We start from the raw sequence: 22,334 nt of genomic DNA, 5'->3' as shown, positions 1-22,334 counted from the left end.
GGGGAGGAGGCGGAAATCCTCAATAAATAAATAAATTTTAAAAAAAAGATATATAAGCCTGGAATTTTCTTGGACAGATTTTAGATTACAGATGAAATTTATTTCTCTGGGAGATGGAGGACTATTCTCACTTCTCTTTCTTCCTGTGTCAACTTTGTGAGATGTATTTCCCAAGACATTGTCCATATCAACTAATATTTCAAATGTATGGGCATCAAGTTGTCCACAATGTCCTTTATGTTAAGTAGCCATAGGATTTGAAACTACTTACCATTTTTAATCTCATATTTGCTATTTGCACTTTATCTTAATCAAATTCTATAGTGGCATATGTGTTTTATTATCTCTGGCTTTGTTGAATCTCTTTATGATATATTTTATCATATATCTAATTCTCTTTTAATCATATTTTGCTTTTTCCTGGATTTCTGAATAAGTCACTGTTTTTCAACCCTCTATGATATGAATTTAAAACTCTCTAAACAGCTTTACTTGAGATTAAAAGTATAGATAAGTTTCCACTATTATTCATTCAAAATATATTTTAATTTCCATAGCTTCTTCCTTGAATCATGGATTATTTAAAATTAGAAATAAAAATATTGTCTAATTTCCAAATTCCTAGAAATTTACTAATATTTTTGCTATTGATTCACAGCTCTGTGATCAGAGGCTATAACATGTCTTATTTTAGAAAGCTAAAATTATAAGATATTAAAAATTATGTTACCCAGCATATGGTCAATTTTGGTAAATGTTCCATATGCATATGAAATTGTATACTTGGTATTTGGAACTGTGTCCTAAATATATTAGTAATATATTTATTACTTAGTTATTGTTAAGTTTTATTACATATTGATTATTATTATCCAGATTTATTACTTGTGTTTTTAATCTTTGTGTGTATGTTCATGTATGGTGTGTTAGTTTAGGTCCATACATGCCCCTGGTGTGGTCAGAGCACAACCTAGGTCTTTACTTCCTGCTTTGAGACAAGGCCTCTCAGGGTTCATCTATGTCCCCGCCACACTAAGTATCTGACCTTCACGGTTCCAAGGATTCTTCCATCCCCACCTCCCATCTAACCATGGAACTCTGGGATTGCAGGTGCAAGCTGCTGTATCTGGGTTGCGTTGTGAAGATCTGAACTCATTTATTCTTATACAAGTGCTCTACCCACTGGGCCACCTTCCCAGCTCTCCCTGGGCTACCAACAATGGTCCTTCCTAACATATGTGCAGGGCTAGGGACTGAACCCACTGCTTCTGCATGCTCTACTATTGAGCCATAGCCTAGCTCTCTCACAGGTTTTGTAAAATCTCTGTGTGCTACCAGTTTCTAAGGGAATTTGAAGTCTCCAACTATGATTGTAAATTTGTCTAGTTTTCTTTATCTACTTTGAGATACGTTTTTGATCTATACAAATTAAGGATTTCATTTATTGGTCCCTTTGTTTTTGAATACTCCCTCTTTGAGGCAGCATTTCTGAAATATGATATTGATATTGGGGGCAGGATAATTCTTTCCTGGAGGGGAGGTTCTGGACCATGTACTGTAAAGTTACTGTAAAGTGTCCAGTGATGCTCCTTTCCTCAATAAACTACATGGTAGCAGCAGCCTCAACCCAAGCTGTGCAGATCAAAATCATCTGTAGGCACTGTCAAATGTCCATTGTGTGGTGGTCACCTGGAGGTAATCCACCCCTTGTCATGCACTACCAGTTTATAGGAATATTTTGGGCCTTGCAGTCTATTTTGTTTGATACAAATAAAGCCGCTTTCTATTTGAATCTGTAACTGTCTTCTTTGCCTATCACTTCACTGTTCAGTGTCTTTATTCAAGCTATCTCTCTTGCTGGGAGTGGTAACTTATATCCATAGCCCCAACACGTGGACGGCTGAAGGCAGGGTGACTGCGATGAGTTCATGGTCAACCTGGGTTACCAAGTGAGACTTGCGCAAAAAAGACAGGAGGAGAACGTTGTTAGACTATAAAGTCTTTTTAATTGGGTTTGTCAGTCTTTTAATTAGAAAATCTGTCACTTTGTCTTTGGTGTGATCATTGGTATATATGAGTGTATAGGTTCTGTGTAATTATGTCATATTCTATGATATTTTTCCTCACTTCTTCCCATTTGGGAGTATGAGTTATTTTTATTAGTTTGAGCATTTAATTATTATTACCTCAGTAATTATCCAAAAATTCATGTGTGTCTTCATTAAAATGTAGTATCTAAGTACCTTTGTTAATTCGTCATAATCTCATGGTTTTCTAAGATTTTTTTAATTGTGTGTGTATGTGTTCACCTGAGTACAGGTACCCATGAAGGCCAGGTCATGCCTCTAGAGGTAGTTACTTCCCTGGGTTGAGGTCGGGAAAAGGTCATGGCACCTTTCCAGGCTAGAGCTCACTGCTTTCCTACCTCCCTGGGCTTAGGTCCAGAAAGGTCAGGTCTCTGACTAGAGGTTACCACGTTCCTGTTCAGGGATTGGCTGGTATCATGTCAGGGGCAGGGATAGCTCAGATTTCAGGGCCAAATTGTGTTTCTTTCTCTGGTCCTTTTTATCTTTTAGGTTCTAATTTTAGGCTCAGGGTGAATTTCTTTAACAAGCTCTGGGTCCAGGGGCAAAGTGTGTTCCTTTGGCTTTGGTTTCAAGGTCAGGGTGTTTTTCTCTAGCTCTGGTCCAGGGATGAAGTGATTCTCTCCCCGGCTCATGTCCCGAATCCAGGGTCTGTTTCTATCACTGGCTCTGGGTTCAGAGCCAGGGTACTCAGGGATTGTGCTATGGCTACAGACCTGCTGGGGGTGGCCTCTCAAGACTGCTATAATAAAATACTACAGCCATTTTTATCTTCACATTCTGGAGGCTGGGAAATCCAAGGAGCTGCCATTTCCCGCATCTGGTGGGAGTGTTCCTTCCGGTTTGCAGACGCCATCTTGTCACGGTAGATGAAGAGAGGGGAAGAAACTCTTCTACCTCTTCTTATAAAGGTATTACTTACCCGTCCCAAGAGATTCACCTCATCCCTCGTCACTTCCCAAAGGCCTTGTTGTGGGTCTTTCCCTGGAGGAAACTCACACAAATGTCTATTCACGCCCAATAGGGCACCAACGACAAACCAATGATTGCACTCAAATATAACTCAGTGATCCAATGAGCTTTATTTGGGTTACGTACAGGTATGTGGGTGAGGGCTCAGACAGGGGTGCAGAGGAGTGTGGGTGAGGGCTCAGAGATGGGGTGCAGAGGAGTGTGGGTGAGGGCTCAGAGATGGGGTGCAGAGGAGTGTGGGTGAGGGCTCACAGAGGGGTGCAGAGGACTCTCGAAAGCAGCTGCATCACTGAAAACCCTACCCTGCTTACATAAACACTCACTGTTTTTTTTAGTCACAGGATGGTCCTTTGTGAATTTCCTCAGTTTTAGGGGCTTCCTGAGATCTGTAAGTTTCGTTTGCTTCCTGAGTCTTCAGGAGTCTCTTTCTGGGAGGGAATCCTCCAATCAGAGGAAGAGCTACACAGCAGGCCCCGGCAACTAATGCTACAAATGTATTGAGAATTAGTGTTTTGACATACAAATGGGGGGTCCTCACAAATATTCGATCCATAGTGATATCTTCTGCTTTAGAAAACTCTTGGTAGCAATAAAACTCCCACCTCATTCTCCCTTTGTCCATCACTCGGGACTCCATAGCAGACTAAAACAATTCATAGCTCACAAGCACTAGCAGCAGAATGCCGAAATGACTATGTTAAATTCCTTAAGTCTTCTTTTTAGCTCCGAGTACAATTTTTTCTTCTGACCATTTATGTCACTCTCTTTGACTCTATTAAATTGCTATTAAACTCTAAACTCTGACTTTTTTCTTTTCTTTTTTTTTTCTTTCTTTTTTTTTGGGGGGGGGGTCAAGACAGCGTTTTTCTGTAGCTTTGGAGCCTGTCATGGAACTAGCTCTGGTAGACCAGGCTGGCCTCGAACTCACATAGATCCGCCTGCTCTGCCTCCCGAGTGCTGGGATTAAAGGCATGCACCACTACCGCCTGGCTGTTATCTTTTCTTAAATTACAATCTGCTCCCACATTAAAAATTATTTTTGCAGGGTTAGAGAGATTAACCTAAGCTCAGTGGTTAAGAGCGCTGGCTACTCTTCCAGAGGTCTTGAGTTTAATTCCCAGCACCCACAGGGTGACTCATAACCATCTATAATGGGATCCAATGTCCATTATACATTGGATCTGTACATGCAGACAGAACAATCATATAAACAAACAATAAATCTTAAATTATTTTTGCGTGTGTACAGGCATGTTGGTGTTTATATGTGTTCTGTGTGTGGAGGTTAGAGGTCAACCATGGGTGCTGTTTCTCAGGAGTCCTCCACTTGGTTTTCTGAGACAGAATCTTTCGGATGTTGCCACCCACAGCGGGCTCCACACATACACATCAAAGTAAATCAAGACATCCCCCCAGATTCACCCACAGGCCAATCTGATCTTACTGTCCACCAACTAGACTCCTCTCTCAGGTGACGGACTAGGCTGTGTCATGTTGACAGTTTAAGCTACCTAGGACACCATCTCTCCATATGCCCCACCCCCTTCCCACAGCAGCAAAGCACTCACAATTCTTGATGCGGCATTGGGACTCCAAGAGGACTCAGAATGGAAGCAGGAGGGGCTGGAGAGATGGCTCAGCGGTTAAGAGCATTGCCTGCTCTTCCAAAGGTCCTGAGTTCAATTCCCAGCAACCACATGGTGGCTCACAACCATCTGGAATGAAGTCTGGTGCCCTCCTCTGGCCTGTAGACATACATACAGACAGAATATTGTATACATAATAAATAAATAAATATTAAAAAAAAAAAGAATGGAAGCACGAGGCCTCTGAATGCCTGAGCTTAGAACTAGCAAAACATCATTCCCTTTCCACCCTTCATTCCACATCCCCTTGAGAGACCCAAAGTCAAAGAGCCCCCTCTCCCCATCATTTCCCCTACATTGTTTATTCTCCATCCCCTTGAGAGACCCATCAGATAGCCCAGTCTCCCCAGAATCCCGCACCACTGCGTTCATGACTTTGCACCTGGTACCACCTCTCTTTGCTCTCTGTGGTCCTGGGTCTCTAGGAAATGACCAGTGCGCACCAGTATTCAACAGATATTCGCTGAATAAATGAAGGAATGGGTACTAATATTGACCTAATGCTTTCTTCATCTACATACACACTAACATTAGAACTACGCTAACAAAAATGACAGGCAATTTTGCAGATTCTTTGAGCATTTGATGTACTCTACATCTTGAATCTCTTCTCTCCAAGTAGCAACTAACTCATCAAACCTATCCACTTTCTCCCCGGGTCTGGAACAGGATGATGAAAGAGGAAGAGAGGAAATGACCTCAATGAAATAGGTTGTAAGCTCAGATTCAGAATTCCCAAGACCTGCAGGAACCCCAGGCAGGCCAAGCAGCATCGTCTGTGGCTTTTGCTACACCCTAGATTATTGTGAGAGCATCCTCTGCTTCTCTACCTTCTGACCTCCGTGTGGTTGCTTCTCTTACCCATTCCCACTCTGCTAATGCTGCCTGGCCCCTGATCTCTCCAGTTCTAGCCCATGTAAGCTGCATAGTGCCCTCTGCCCATCTGACACCGCCACCAATGCACACATCAAGTGTGAAGAGGAATATATATGTGTGTATGTGTGTATATATATATATAATTTAGACAGTGCTGAGCACACAGTAACTGCTCATTGATTGTTAACATGGCAAGGGTTGAGAGTAACTGAAAAGGATTCTGGGAAAGGTGGGCAGTGATGGGGGAGTTCTCTCACAGCAGTTTGCTATGACTTCCAAGAAGAGGCCAGTGTCTGTAAGTCCATTCTCTCAAGGAGGATAAGACTTGGGATTGAGTTGCAGGCATTTAAGAGATGCTTCTAGTAGCAGAGTCCATTGAAATGGACTTATGCAAGGTCACAAGGGCTCTTGCCTGACGCAATGACTGTGTGTGGTAGATTAGGCGCATCTTTCCCAGAATCCTTTTCAGTTACTCTTGACCCTTGCCATGTTAACAGTTAATGAGCAGTTACTGTGTGCTCGGCATTGTCTAAATTGTGTGTGTGTACAGGTGTATATATATATGTACATATATATATATATATATATATTCCACTTCACACATAATTTCAGGCAAAAGAACAGGTAGTTGGAATGGGTGCATTTAAGGGCAGGGTGTGAAAAAATGACTGGACCCTTATTGGATACTAACTTAGCATATGAAGGAGAAGGCAAAAGCAGGACCAACTCAACAAAATATATGGATGGATGAGAGTGACACAGGATCACAAAAATAAACATGAGCCAGAGGCAGAAAGAAGTATTAGTCCAGGGGGATTTGAGAATACTGAAATGTAAAGTAATCAATGAACATGGATACTATTAAAATTTTTAAGTGGATTTCCATCCAAGTTTCAGAAATAAAATTAATGTGCTTTTGTTGTTGTTCTTAGATATGGTCTCATATAGCCCAGGCTGGACTCATTTTGTATCCGAGGCTAGCTTTAAACTTTTTATTCTCCTGCCTCTGCCTCACAAGTGCTTGTTTGTTTTTTGTTTTTTTTGTTTTTTTTTTTTTTTGTTTTTTTCGAGACAGGGTTTCTCTGTGGCTTTGGAGCCTGTCCTGGAACTAGCTCTTTTGGCCCAGGCTGGTCTCGAACTCACAGAGATCCGCCTGCCTCTGCCTCCCGAGTGCTGGGATTAAAGGCGTGCGCCACCATCGCCCGGCACAAGTGCTAATATAGCAAGCAGACCAACTTCTGGGACCACACTCACTAAATAAATACATCCAGATCGTTTGATACCTCTAAAGGGTTTCTTACTATCTGTCAAATATTGGATTGAGCATTTCCACAGCGTCAGTCCTTTGTATAAAGTGGAGAGACCAATCAGGCCTTCAGTGAAACCTGCAGTGTTTCCTCCCCTGGAGGTCAGCATCCAGTCTGGCTGCAGAGACAGACGGGCCCTTAGCCAGACACATCTGGCAGTCCTGAGCATCATCCAAAGACAACCCATAAGGGGAGTTCCTGCTTTTGTGTTACTAAGTCTGGCTTGCTTAGGGCCTGAGCAATATGTGCTGAGCAGTAAGGCCAGGCTCAACTGAAAACAAGAAACCAAAAGACTGGAGGACATGTCTGCCTTCTCAAAATAACCAAAGTCCTGTCCATTATCCCCTCTTACACTACCTCTAACCACTTGGTTAGCTGTTTCCTCGTTTTTCCCTATCTTTAAAAACAAGCCAAGCACCATACAGAATGGCCCCCTCCTGCTTTCTTGCTGTCTTTTCTCCACTGGTGTTTGTTTAGCTTTTATTAGAACCTGATGTGTTTACTTCGTGAGAATGAGCGGTCTGCACTTTCTGCATCCACGTTTTTGCCTCTGACACACCTCAAGCCACCGCTCTGGTTTCTTTCCACCGCTATTCAAACCGTCCTCAAAAGGTCACCAGTGACCTCCCAGTCAGCATAATAGATGGGCCCGTCTCCTCCAGCAGCTCGCTTATCCTCTGTGCCATTTACCCAGACATCCCCTTTCTTCTAGAAATGCCTTCTAACTCTGGATCCTACGACACTGAACTTCTACTTGACCCCAAGCGTTTGGTGACCTGTCTCCAAACTTGGCAATTGCTTCTCTCCTTCGACACACCGTGCCGTAGTAACCACCTGTTGACAGATGTCATTCAAATTTCTACATTCTGCCTTAACCAAAAGCCCACCAAACAGGACCCACAGAAGTCTCAACACAATCCAAAACCATTTGTGGTCTTATCTGCAAACCTGCCTATTCTTCACAGACTTCCTAGCCCTCCCCAATGCCCACAATCCTGTTATTTTGTCTAGAAACCAAGGAATCAGATTTCAATCACCATCTTCCTACCTACTTGCCACTCGGGAGTCAGCAAGTCGTCTGAGACCATGCCTCACTCTCCGATCCACCTAGCCAACACTGGCCACCAGAGTACTCTGTCTAGACCAACTACGGTCATGTTACTTCCCAGCTCAACTTCCTTCCATGGCTTTCCCAATGGTAACTTCTACTCATGACCACCCTGAGTCCACCGGGAGGCTGGACCATTCCGCCTTTGCACCTTTAGGGCTTTGGTAGCCTGTCAAGAGATGTGGCTTTGACGTGAGGGCCTAGGAAACACTCTACGGGTGCCTATAATGGGGGTGACGTGATTTCTAGAAGCATACCATGCACCCGATGATGGTACATTATCAGGCCATCACGGCAAAGGGGAAAGACCTAGATTTATTTTGCAGCAGAAGAGAAGGTGAGCCCACAGAAAAGGTGAGGGGTGGGGGTAGGGGGCGGGAGAATTAAGAGATGCAAAAAGAAAAGGTGAGGGTGTGTGTGTGTGTATGGTGTGGGGGGATTAAGAGATGCAGAAAAGAATCTCTTAATGGCTAAGTACGGTGAACAAAGCAAACACTCCACAGAAAGTCTACAGACTGCGGCCCCGGTCACTGGAAGCCTGCATTAAAACAATTTCCACAGCGGAAGCCAGGGAAACAGATGCCTGGAAAACCCACCTTCTACAGAGGGGAGAAACGACAAAGAGGGTAGTCCCCAAGCCAGAACTGTCCTCTGCGCGACGTGCAGGCCACAGCCGCAGCAGCGGACCTTCTTAGAAAGTCTGTTCTAGTGATGGAAGGAAGGGCAGCATTCATTCATCCTTCGGGCCAATTCGGAAAAGAGTGAATTCTCTTTTTTACCACTCACCAAGATGTTATCAAGAGTCTCACTCCCAGAATGTCTTTGAAAGCAGTCAGCTGATTGCCAAATAAAACAACGGAGAACCTACGTTCTAGACCTACTGACCTGTAGCAAGAAATCACCAGAAGCTGCTGTCCAGCGTGTTGCGAGAACGGAAAACAAGTGACTTGGTCAGGCTAAATCTTTCCCCCCCAAAGCTGTTGACCCATGAAGCCCCCACATAGAGAAGCATAAAGGCTATGGGTCCATGTTCGAAACCCGACTGTGTCAAGATGAAGACTGGCCTTGACTCCAGTGAAGCAGGTCGCCCTAGGTGGGTCACACTGCATTCATTGTTAAGGGCAGACCTGGGGCAAAAAAACGCTAGCTCTTTCCAGCAGCCTAGTGACCAGGCAGAGTCCCCCGCGCGGCCATCCCCAGGCCTCGGGAGCCTTTTGTCCTCCCCCAACCCCCCACTCACCAGAGAACACCCACGAAAGTGGCCCGTGGGTGGGGGGCGGTCGGGAGGGGGGGTGTAGTCCGTGGGGGGTGGGCGCGGGCAGGAGGGAAGAGGGGCGGCGGGGTAGTGATTGGCTGGGCTACGCCAGGCAGCTCCCGGCCAAGAACAAAAGAAAGCAGGCGGCGGGCGTCCTCGGAGTAGGCGCTCCCACCCGCCGGGCACCGGCTTCGCTGCTGCGGGAGGACGCGCCCACCACCAAGCCGGCCGAGCGAGCCTGCGAGCCGGGCGGCGCGCGCGGTTTCTCCGCGAAAGCCGGCCGTGCACCTAGGAATTAACCGGCCGGCGCGCGAGGGGAGGGAAGCGGGGCGGGCGAGCGAGAGGGCGGGGGGGGGGGGGGATGCTGAGCGCGCGCGAGAACAATAATAAGATCGTGTTTGCGGTCGCTGCCCGAGGAGGAATTCGGAGGAGGCGCGAGGCCCGGAGCTCGCACGGAACCCAGCAAGCCCGGCGGGAAGGCGGCAGCGGCGGCGGCCAGAGGCTGGCGACGCGGCTGCTGTGAACGGCACGCGGCGGCGGCGGCGGGATTCGGCGCGGCCGGACGCGTGCTCCTCTCCCCCGCAGCCGGGCGGGGATCTGCCAGGCCTGCGGCGCCCCCCGTCACCGCACACCCAGCCAGACGCCGCTCGCCTCGGCCGCCGCCTCGCCGCTTTCTTTCGTCGGAGCGGCGGCTCGAGGCCCGGCGGGGAGCGCGCGGCGCGGTCCGTCGGCTCGCACGGGGCTCTGCAGGAGGGGGCGGCCTCTCGGCATCTTCGCGGCGACGACCAAGGACGAGCGGGCAGAGGAGACGACCAGGGATGGCGCGCCCGCGGCCCCGCGAGTACAAAGCGGGAGACCTGGTTTTCGCCAAGATGAAGGGCTACCCGCACTGGCCCGCCCGGGTGAGTACGGCGGCGGCCGCGCGCGCGGGCCCGCCCGCCCACCATTTTCCCTTCATGATGGCGCGCCCGCCCCCTTTCCCCATCAGCACCTCAGCGCGAGCCCTGCCGCCCGGCTGGCCGCCGCTTGGGCTGAGCCTCCGGCCGTGCTCGGCACCTGACTCGGGGCCGAGGCGAGGGATCCGGCCCGCTCGGCGGCCATCGTGACGCCCACTTTGGAAGGCGGGTCCGGCCGGACAGGCCCGACGTCGCCATCGTACCCGGGGAGCGGGCCCGGGGTGGAGGCGCCGGCTCGCGGCACGGTCCTGGGTAGACACCCCTGGTCCCGGGTGAACGTCGAGGCAGGTAGGAGAGCCAAAAGCTGTCCCCCCGAGCCGGCGACAGTGTCGCCCGTGGCGCTCAGTCCTGGTCGAGCAGAGGCCAGCGGGAGCCTCGTGGCAGCATCTTCTACCCCTGTGCCATCCTTCACCTTCCAGACTTGTTGAGTTTTCCCTGAGCGCGATCCCCTGTGCCCCGCCTGTGCCCTCATTGTCCAGGTGCCTCCCGGTGCCCCTCGTCCTTAGAAACTGACGCCAAATAGCCTGTCACAGGCTGATGAGCTCCAGAAGCTCCTTGTGCCTTTTCACCTCCATATTTGTTTGAGGTCAGTTTCCGAACCTTGTTCTTGGCCTCGAACCACAGCCCACGATAGCTCTCTTCCTAAATAGCCAGGGTGTTCTCTCGAAAGCATCTACATTTAATACCTGGCATTCGGTATTCTTATTACGCTCCCTGACTAAGAAAGAAGCACACTGCCGGGTGTGTGCGCGCTTCATGTTTTAAAAATAAACCACTTTTACCTTCAGTTTTGTAATAGTCGGCAGTTGACTGCCTGAAATCTAAAGGATAGTCAAGGCATCTTGGAAACAATGTTGATGTCCCTGAGGAACAAAAATAGCCAAGGGAAAAGCTGGCCAAAATTGGGAGCGCGAATTCTAGTGTTGTGTGGTAATGAAGTGAAGCTAACAAGACCAAGGGGAAAACACACTCATTCAGGAAAGGAAGTGACATCAAGAGGGGCAGGCTGAAATTTAGTGAAGTTGAGGTAATGGATGGACATAGTCATTTTTGTAAACGTTTGTTTTTGGCATGGTTTTAAAATGGGAAGGACACTGGGCCGGGAATTTCGGGGATCTGGCGTGTGGTTCAGGCACTGTTAGGAACCCATCATTTTAACTGCCTGCACGTCCATGTCTGCAGCTCCAACATAGTCACCTCCAGTTTCCTCCCAACCTAACAACCTCAGGCATCAGGAGAAAAGCTTCACTCAGACTCCATGAGGGTGCAAGAAGTTCTCCAGGCCCTAAAATAAGGCGAGCTTTTCAGAGCAGGATTACTGCTTGATGTTTGGTTTTGTTGTTTTTGATGCTACTGAATAGTATACAATACTCACAGGGGCGAGGTCTTTTCGGGAGCCCCGTGCGCACCTGTCAAGTAAGAGGTAATAACAGCGCTTTGAGGAGATACGTGCGTGGTCAAAAATGGAAAGCCACGGTCATTCCTTACAGTCTGGCCTTTGAAAAATTTCTTCTCGTGGCCCCCAGAGAAAATACTGACATTCACATTAGCATATTGCTCTCACAGGTTGGCCACCTGTGGTAATTTGTGAAACCAAGTGCTACGGAAGTGTTTCTAGTTGTTTATCTGGTTATACAAAAAAAAAAAAAATCCCTGAAGGTATAATTCCAAACCGAGATAGAAAGGGAGATGAGAAAGCAAAAGTCCATTAGGTTTTCAGATTTAAAACGGTGCATGGAAGAAAACCCGCCATATTTCGATTTAACTTTAAGGAAAGGGTCTGACTATGAAAATTATTTTAGGATGAGCAGTATTTTGCATTCCAGGGAAGGGTGAAGGTTAGAAAAAGCTCTTTTGAGGTCCTGCTCTTGATTGCACATGGTCTCATCTCAGTTTCATGCAGGGTTTTCCCTCGTTTTATACCTACTTAGAGCGGTCCACTGATATTTAAAGTACTGACTGGAAACCACAGCACCATCGTATTTCCAACCCTTTCGCCGCACATAAAATGTAACGTGGGGGTTGCAGTGTGTGCGGCCCCAAAGAATCACAGCTGGGCAGCAGGAGAAGCTGGGTCTTGGAGGAGGGAGCTTCTGAGAAGTCAGAGCTGGTCGGTACAGGACGGGAAGAACCAAGGAAGATGCTTGGTTCAGGGTGGCACCTAGTGAGAAATGTGGGTCCAGAGGACCCAGGACCTGGAAAAGTTGTCTTCCATTCCTGCCTGGCCTTGACTTTTAATGGTCTGGTCTACTTCTATAGTCTTTCTGAATTTCAGTTTAGTAGTCTGTAAAATAAGGATAATTCTCACTACATAAAGAGTTTATTAGTCTCCTTTATCTGTGTTTTTATTACCCACAGTTCAGAAGTGCAGTGCAGCTATACAGTATTTTGGGAGGCAGGGAAAGACTCCATTCAAGTAACTTTTATTACAATGTATTGTTTCAATTTTTCTTTATTGTTAGTCTCTTAACCTAATTTATAAGTTTCATTTTTTCATGGTTATGTATATTTCAAGGGGAAAACCCCAGTGTTTATAGGCTATGGTACTGTGCCCATTCCACTGTGAGTCTTGAGACTCACCTTGAGGATAAGGAACTGCTGTATCCCAAAGTAGCGTGCTTAAATATTCGTACCTTTTCCATGATAGATTTATAATTTACATTTTACCACTGTACCATTTTAAGTTAATGTCTGTCAGTTTTCAGCTCTTTAGTAGATGTGTTGAGAAAATTATTTTACCATGAAGAACTGCAGAGATACTCAATTATTCAGTGAACATCCATGTATCTTTCACCTACATTTTTTATTAATTATACTGTTTTATCACATATCTGTTCATATATCAATTCCTCTATCCATACAGAAGTCTATTTTAATGTGATATATTTCAAAGTAAGTTATAGACATTATTATAATTTACTCTTACATATGCTTGTCATTAACTAGAGGTCAGCATATTTAATGAATTTTTCCATATGTGGTAAAATTTACATAAGGGAAGCATAAATGTACATTCACTGAGTTTGACTAATATATACACAGATATAATAAAAAGTACCTACTGAGATAGAGACTAGTACCAGTAACTAGGAAATGTCCCTCGTGTCTCTCCCTGGCCAGTCCTGTCCTCTTCCCTTCTCTCCTACTGTTTGCCTCTGTTATTTTAACATTAAAGGCAGCTAGACATTTCTGCGGACTATTGTATATGGCTTTAGAAACTAGAGATTCATCTGTGTATAAAGGCTTGCTAGCTTAAAACTAAAAAGTTAAAGTGCGCTAAACAAGGATGTGAACTCTTGACTGAGTATCCTGTTGGTAAAATTTCAGTATGCATCCCTCATATATGTAAATTTACCTTAAAATTGTATATACCTCTTGTTTTATACTACTACTATGTACATTACAAAATAAACATGAATATGATCCAAAGGGAATGACGTGAAATGAGGGTATTTTAGAGTTCAAATCTTTCATGGTCGAGGTATTAACAGTAATGTAAAAAAAATCCATATTTTTATTAAGCCATAGTTTTTAGAATGTTTTTGGCCTGCTACTTGTGGGACCCAATTGATCAACTGGTCACAGCTTTTAATCTTCCAAAGAGGTTTTGTTTTTTAGGTTACACATCCCAATTGAGCCATTTTTTAAAGCTGTGTGCTTGTATTCATTAATATTATCTGTGTAGAAGTTTTTAGTCATTTGTCTGTTTGGTGAAAGCTAGTTGAGTTAAATTCTCAGTGATTCTGTTCAACCAAGCTCTCACAAATGGCAGTAAACCACAGTAAGGCTAAGTAAGGGCATTAATGTCAATTTTTATATTAAATTATAGTGAAATTGACTTTTTTAGAATAGTCTTTTCCTGCCACACACCCCTATGCACCTTGGGTATGAGTTATGAGCACCCTGTGTTACCCGGTACAGAGAATAGCCTCCAAGACCGTGTGCTTCAGTTCAGGAGCTTTTTCAGTTGAAAACCTTGATATGACGGACTTCAGTAGTAAACCTATGCGTTGTATGCATGAGGCCCCGAATTTTATCCCTAGTGTCCACCCTCCTCATTGTTGTGTTTTACTCTTTTTTGACTTTTGGGGGAGCCCACCACCCAGCTCCCAAATAAATCACTCACATTAGCACATTAGCAATGCCCGGCCTTAGCTTGGCTTGTTTCTTGCCAGCTTTTCTTAATTTAAATTGTCCCGATTTCTTTTTGCCCCTGGCCTTTTTCCTTTTCTTACTTTCATTCTGACTCCATGGCTGGCCCTGACACCCTCCTCCCTGTTCTCTCATTGCTGCTCCCTCTCTTCAGAGTCCTATTTAAACTACAGCCTGCCAGCCCGCCTGCCTATTGGCTGGTCAGCTCTTTAGTAGGACTTTTTTTGTTTTAGACAAAGAATCACAGATTCTCAGAGTTAAATAAACGCATCATAAAAAGAAAAGTAACACACCTTAAAATAATATTCCCCCACACCCCCAAGTTATTTCCAGGCATGTTAGCCCAAGTCTTCACAAGTCTTTAGTTTCAGTACTCAGGAGGCTACCCAGGAGGATGGCTTGAGTGCGGGAGTTCAAGGCCAGTCTGGGTAACACACCGAGACACCCCTCCCCCCAAAGTTTCAGTACATCTTTATGTGAACTCTAAAACACTGTTCTCATTTCCAAACTCTGGCCTCATCTACTGGAACTGAACACAAACCTACTTTGTGACATAGCAGTCTGTTGTTATAGAACCAAATAATAATAATAATGTGTTTATGTCCACCAAAAGGTCTGTATAAAAGTGTCTGTAGGAAGAGAATTACCCATAATAGACTAGTGGAAACAGCCAGTGTCCCCCCACAGGAGAATGGTTAGACAACTGTCCTGTGTTACTGATGCCACCCCAAAAAATGGAAAGTTGAGAGAAAGGAGCCAGACGTGACAGTATAATGAGTATAAATCTGTTTATATAATACTGAGAACCAAGCAGACCTGGCGGTGGAGATCTCATGCAGTGGGGAGAAGCCCTGCAGTTATTCTGTGCCTTTGTCTGTTGGTGCTGGACAAGCTAGAGCTCACAGGAACGCTTACCAGGCTGCACGTGTAAGAGTTGAGCACTGTAGTGGGATTCTACCTTCATTTTTAGAAACACATTTTGGGACAGATGTGGTAAAGTGCCCTCTCACACAACTGATCCTGTGAGCTACCTGGATTCGATCTCACCATTTTTAGTTTTCAGTTTTGCTTTCCTTTTGCTGCTAGAGATTGAACTTGGTGCTAGTGCTCATTTAGCAGTGTGAAGCCCTGGGGTCCATCCCCAGGTATTGGAAGACAGAAAGACAAAAGAGAGATTACATTTGCTACTTTAGAAGTTTCTCTTTGGTCTCCTTTCAGTTCTGACTGCAGCTTCATTTGTTTGCCCGCATCTGTCTTTCCGTTCTGTTCTCACTAAATCACTTTTGATGGTGCTCTAGATCTGTCTCAGCCTCTCGTGATGGAACTTTACAGCAGTGTGCTACCTCACCCTCCTGTATTGCGTGAGGTGTCGAACTCTTACTGAAATTTTGTTCTGTGACAGGCACAGTGCTAGGTACAGTTCAAAATTCAGATAAAATTTGTGGCACTTAGTTAAAAGCATAAATAAAATGTATTTTATAATCTATTAATGTAAACGTTCTTGGAACAGTTGGGTTCCCTCACAGGAGCACTGTGCAGGTGGTGATGGTCCTATATTTGTTTGTTTGCTTTTGGCAATAAGGTATGAGACATAAGACTTTATTTCTGGAAAGCAGGCCTCATATTTTCAAGAATTTAAGTTCTTTTAAATCTCAACATGAAGTAAGATGTCCATAATGTTCACTACCTTGGCATGCATCCAGAGAAGTTGTCTTCAGGTAGAAGAAGCCTCTTCCCCAGAGACTGCATTGACCTTGCCAAGAAACGGGCAGATTGTCTCATTTCTTTTACATAAACTGAGAGCAAGTAGGCAACTTATCCTTAATACCAATATGTGCGTTAATTCTCTGTCATGAAGTCTCTACTGTAAGATACTATTTATGATTCTTTTGTAAGGTGACTGATAGTTTAGCATTATAGACAACTTTATTGGAAGTGTCCTTTAGTATTAAAGCAGTTAGGCTAGTAAACAGGAGAAAGTTTTCTATTGTTAAGAATATTCAAAAGTCAGATCAAAACCTAGTCTGTTTGATGTGGTTATAGGTATAGGCCTTGGCAGAATGCTTTTCTGGTCACTTCAAGCCCTGCTAGCAGGTTGCCGACTTTCACTTGTGAAACAGGTAAAGAAATTCCGAGTAGGAATGTGAACATGACATTTTGTGATGCACGCTTTTAATTCAGGACCCAGGAGGCAGAGGCAGTAGAATCACGAGGTTTGAGACCAGCCTGGTCTGTAGAGTGAGTCAGGACAGCAGAGCTACACAGAGAAACTCTGTCTTGAAAACAAAACAAACAAAAAAGAATGTGAAAATAATTTTAATTATTTTAGATCAAGACTTAATTTTGTGTGCTTTTATTTTTACTTTCTAGTTAGTCATCACTTTATTTATTTATTTGTTTATTTATTTATTTATTTATTTTTGAGGCAGGGTTTCCTCTGTGTAACAGCCCTGGCTCTTCTAGAACTTTCTTTGTAGGCTAAGCTGGCCTCAAACTCACAGAGATCTGCCTGCCTCTGCCTCCTGAAGGAGTGGCACCACCACCACCACGAGGCCTGTATTTTATAAACACCAACAGATTTTTTTTTTAATGCCAACAGTCCAGCATGAGAGGCAAAGCAGGACTCTTGCAAGGTGGATTTTCATCTGATACAGTTAGCTTAGTACTATAAATGATTTGAACTATTATCAGCTTTTTAAAAAGAAAGTGCATTGAATTTCATGCTGTAGATACTAATTTCTCCTGAGTAAAAAGTTATGTTGTGTGAATAATATTCATTATAGAAAGATTAATATCCCTGTACCCAGTTATAACCAACATGAGTATGCATTTAGTATGGTTATAAATGATTATAGTTCCTGTTATATGACATAGGTTATTCAAATTTATAACTATAGAACAAGATTCAGAAACATTCTTTTTGCTAGGTCATTAGTTATTCTCTTTGGATGAGTCTCTAGAAATTGTATTTTTGGGTCATGGGGTATGTATGCACTTTAGAACTTTGGATCTGTGTTACTAGCATCGCTTTAACAGAGAAGTTTCGGCTCCCACATGTTCACTAACTGAGAAAAAGAACACCCATTTCCTTCCTAATCATTCAGAATAATGGCTTGGTTTTTAAAGTCTAGCACGCGTAAGGCTCTAGGTTCTATCTTCAGCACCAATAAATAAATAATCTGTCAGCTCAAATGCACACATTTGCTTGAATTAAGTTTCTAATTATGATTAAGTTGATTATCTCTGAGAGTGTACATATTACGTATGTATCTTGATAATAGGGTAAGGTAAATATAATACTACTGTAGCTTAAGAAATATACTCAAAATTAACAATAAATTTCTTATTTTTGTTCTTGTTTTAAAACAGTCTCATATTTCCCTGACTGACCTCAAATCCACTTTAAAATAATGAATATCCTTAAATTTCTGATCTCTCAGTGTATACCCTCTGAGTGCTAGGATTATGAACATTCATTACCATGAGCAGTTATAGGGTGCTGGAAATCAAACCCAGGGCCTCAGGATTCCTAAGCAAACACTCTCCCATTTGTCTTAATCCCTGACCATTAAGAATGCTTCAAAAATGTATCAATTGTGCCATTAGATGAAAGGACTGAAGAAACATTTGGCAGTATGTAAGAAAGTCAGATAGATAGGTAGGTAGGTAGGTAGGTAAGTAGGTAGGTAGGTAGGTAGGTAGATCGATCGATCTATCCTACATCTGTGATGCTGGCAATCTTAAATCAGAACATTAATTATATTGGTTTGTATTATATTTCTCTAGTTTATCTCTTTAAAAGCCCTTTGATTCTAGGAAATATAAAATAAGTAAGGCAGTTGTGCATTTACAGAAATCAGAGAACTATTAAAATCATTTCTGAGTTAACTGCACAATATTATTGATTTATGTGAAGGATTGAAAATCTTTGTGTATAGGAGAGAACAGGTACTCTCCAAACATGAGGTGGGTTAATTAGGAGTTTCTAATCTTCCGGAACCTACTAATTAGATTGTGAGACTGACCACTGGCCAGTACAGATTCTACCACTGGACTACTAATTAGGTTGTGAGACTGACCACTGGCCAGTATAGATTCTACCACTGGACTACTAATTAGGTTGTAAGACGGACCACTGGCCAGTATAGATTCTACCACTGGCCTGCATTTCTGACCCTGAGAGCATTTTCCTGAATCCCTGCCATCTGTATGGTAATCTTTCAACTTAATTAAAAAAGTCAGTAAATGATGTTTTTCTATCTCTCCCCTACCCAAATAAGAATTGATTGAGTCAGTCTGGTAAATAACTGATAACAGAGAGCCACATAGGACAAAGGGAGGAAGGGAGGGAGGGAGGAAGGGAAGAAAGAAAGAAGGGAGGAGAGGAAAAGAAAGACAAGTCCAGACTCGTGGGACGACATCTTGCTGACAATGAGGAAGCCTGTGATATTCAGAGAAGCCTTGATATACAAGCCCTCACTCTGCTGCTGTTCAAGTCTGTTAGGTTGGGTGACAGTAAGAAGGGTGATAACGTTGCAAATCTTTTCCCTAGGGATTCACTGCTAAACTATGCATGAAAGAAATACTAAATGACTGTACCAAACTCTACTTACATAATACAAGAACCCTAGTAAAAACTTCAGTAAATGCTTGTATGGCTTGGTGGGTATGTTTTTTCAGCAGTTTCCTTGTAATTTTATAATAATCATTTTGGCACTAGCTTATGGGAATTGTGGGGACTTCCCATTGTAAGATTCCCAAGTGTAATGAACCATTTCTAGAGATTCCCCATAGCTTCAGAACTGGGGATGTGGGGGCAAGATACATGACCATGTTGACGCGCAGATGGGCCAGTGAATAAATCAGCCTTTCCATTTGGTCACTGGGGCTCAAGCTTCATGAAAATTCTGCTACTAGTTTAAGGCTACCCAGAATTGGAGATGTCCAGTCTCCACAGAATGGTACAGGCAGTGGTAGCAACAACATTTCTTATATCGGCAGTGGAAAATTCTTGATAACATAGTAGTAAGTTTCTAATGCAAAATAATGCTTAAGATTAAAGTTGTTTAAAAAATTGGTTCAATAGTGGTTAGCACATATAAAAATAAGTTTCACAGAAGATTAAAAAATTATGTAGGCAGGAATGTCAGAAAATAACTCAGCTTTAGAACTCTCCTTTTTTGATTCTGAAGTAGAAACTTTGTACTGATGACATCTTTAATTTTAGAGGGAACAGTATTATAAATTCTCTGTTAGTTTTTTGAATTCCCATATTATAATGCATTGCAAATGAGTTTTCCCTCTACCTGTCTTTGATTTTCAGTATGAGACCAGCTGTTTTCAAAGTAAAACTGTCACCTTCACTGGCTGACATAACAAGGTTGACTCACTGGTTCTGCAGATGGAGACTCTGGGAAATGCGCAATCGTCGGTTCGCTCAGCAGTTGTTCGCTGTCCTTGCTTTTGCTATATTCGACAGTAAAAATAAATACTAATTCCCAGAAACACACCAGAACTTTTTTAACCAAACCATAATTCTACATGTGATGCAGCCTGATAGTTTTATATTTAATTTGGTGTAAAATTAGGTTGACTACCAATAAATCAGTTTTTACTGATTTAAAAGCATAGTTTTGGTCTGCTAGGCCAAAGGAAGTTAATCTGTTGTGTATTCTCTGTGTTTATATGGAATAATTGTTGGGTTTTAGAAAATGATGATTTACTTACATTCCTGAATTTTGTATTTTGATACAGCTGCAATCTTATATGAAAGTTGTGTAAATATAAGGAATGAAGCTGGTATTCTGTTAGATACTTTAATCATCCAGGCCTATAGATTCCTTGTTTTCAAATGGTTTTAAAATACAAACTGAAACTTTTCAACGTTCACCTTCCTTCTAATTTTTGACTATATCTGTAACTACCTTGAAGCTATTATAATTTCATGTGTGTGACTTACTGACTAATAAGCACCATGTATTTGGTAATTACATATTTATTTACGGTCTGACTATATAATGTTCCCTGACTGATATTGAGGCTCTGGAGTTGGCTTGAGTTTACAGTGCTAAACCTGTGATTAAAAATAAGGACTGTTAGGTTCACAAAACTGACAGGTCTCCAAGGCAAGTTTGTGGAATACAGACTGTGGAAGGAGAGAATCCAGTCCCAGAAATGACCATTTTTCCTGTGTTGGGGCTGTGTGGGTCCAACACAGATTCCCTAACTGGACTGGAATGGAGGAGCGAGGAATAATCAGACACAACTTACACGGTCGTCATGGAAGGGCAAGATCTCTCGAAGGTCTCTCGTTTATTATTTAAACACCTTATATATCACCACTCACACACAAAATAAGTGCATGTGAGAGAAGAAACATGTTTAAAGGAGGACTCTTGAAACTTTTATATAGTATTTATGTGCCATTAATCTGCACAGACACCCTATATAATAAATATTACTATCCCTCCTTTTACAGATGGGAAAACTAAAGTCTAGAGAGATCCTAAGTATCTCCTCCAAGTTGCCAAATTATAGTAATTGATAAGCTCAAAACCTACTTCCCATTCTTACTTTAAGCCAATATAGTGTGTGCTTTGCCTCTAGCAATGCAAGTGCAGCAAGAATTCTAGTTGGTCTTAATTAACCAAAACCTAGAGTCAGATACAGGGGTTAAAGCTGAAGGTCAGAGAGACAGCAGTAAGTCACTAGAGAGACCTTTTACCTCTACCGATGCCCAGACTGAAGGGACGATCCTCAGACTGCCTAAACTATGCTGTAGCTGTGTCCCCACCAAACCTGACTCCACACTCCAGTGAGTTCCTGTCTCTTCCCCTTTGTATTCCTCTCTGCCCAGCCATATTGTTCCTGTCTCCCCCTCCCTAGTGCTGGGATTAAAGGTGTGAGTACCACCACCTGGATCTGTTTCTGAGATCTTGTGTAGCCCAGGATGACCTTGAACTCACAGAGGTCTATCTGCCTCTGTTTCCTGAGTCCAGAGATTAAAGGTGTGTGCCACCACTCCTGGGCCTCTAGTGACTTAGCTTTGCACTCTGATCTTCAGGCAAGGTTTATTTATTAAAATACAAATAATATTATCACTACATGTTTATCCATCTTTTCATTGAGCAGCTGTTTATTGAGTGCCCATGCTCCAGGCCCTGGTCTAGAAGCAGGGTTTGTTTACACATGGGAATCTGGCAGAAGACCCTGTCTCCCAGCGTTGTAAATAGCCGAGAGGAGATGCTATGTGCTACCAGGACTGAGGAGTGCAGGGAAGATGTTCTGTGTTACATAGAGTATTCAGAGACAATCCCTTCAATAAAATGGCATTTAAATAAAGCTCTGTAGAGAGAGATCACTAAATCCTGAATGAGCCCACTTTTATGTTTGTTCTGTTGCTTCTTCCCTTCCTGCAGGCAGTACTTGAAGGTAAAATGGTAGTACTTTCTGAAATGTACGATTTAAGATGACTTCCAGTGTTGTTATTTTGAAGATGAGAAAATTGAAGTGTATAATTACAGTCAGTTAACAGGAAGTGCTTTATTAAAATTGGTGCTCTTTGTTCACTTGTCTGACACAGAGGAAGAAATGAAAGTAAATAAGGAAATCACTCTGGTTTTTGACTCTGATTTAGAAATCATGACTTGAACTGGAGAGATGGCTAAATGGGTAAGAATGCTTGCTCTTCTAGACAACTCAAATTTGATTCCCAGTACCCACACTGGGTGGGTCATAACTGCCTATAACTCCAGCTCTAGGAGATCTGATATCAGCTTCTGGCCTCCTTGGCAGCACACACATGCCTTGCTGGCACACAGCACACACACATACACACATACACACACATGATTATTTTAACACCTAGCTGGCACACAACACACACATTAAATATAATTTTTTTTTTTTTGGTTTTTCGAGACAGGGTTTCTCTGTGGCTTTGGAGCCTGTCCTGGAACTAGCTCTGTAGACCAGGCTG

General features: G+C 43.4%; 1 protein-coding gene across 1 annotated transcript in view; it reads left to right on the top strand.

Annotated features, from left to right (window-relative positions):
• The first annotated feature begins 9,767 nt into the window (after window positions 1-9,767).
• Hdgfl3 (HDGF like 3) overlaps window positions 9,768-22,334 on the top strand; it is a 52,069-nt gene continuing 39,502 nt past the window's right edge. Inside the window, exon 1 of the mRNA XM_005357674.3 lies at window positions 9,768-10,150. Within this exon, the coding sequence (XP_005357731.1) occupies window positions 10,067-10,150 (84 nt within the window). The 5' untranslated portion in view covers window positions 9,768-10,066. The remainder of the gene's footprint in view (window positions 10,151-22,334) is intronic.

Source organism: Microtus ochrogaster, chromosome 22 (assembly GCF_000317375.1).
Source record: "Microtus ochrogaster isolate Prairie Vole_2 chromosome 22, MicOch1.0, whole genome shotgun sequence".
NCBI lineage: Eukaryota > Metazoa > Chordata > Mammalia > Rodentia > Cricetidae > Microtus > Microtus ochrogaster.
The sequence above is the reverse complement of the archived record's forward strand: the minus strand, read 5'-3'. Positions and strand labels throughout refer to the sequence as shown.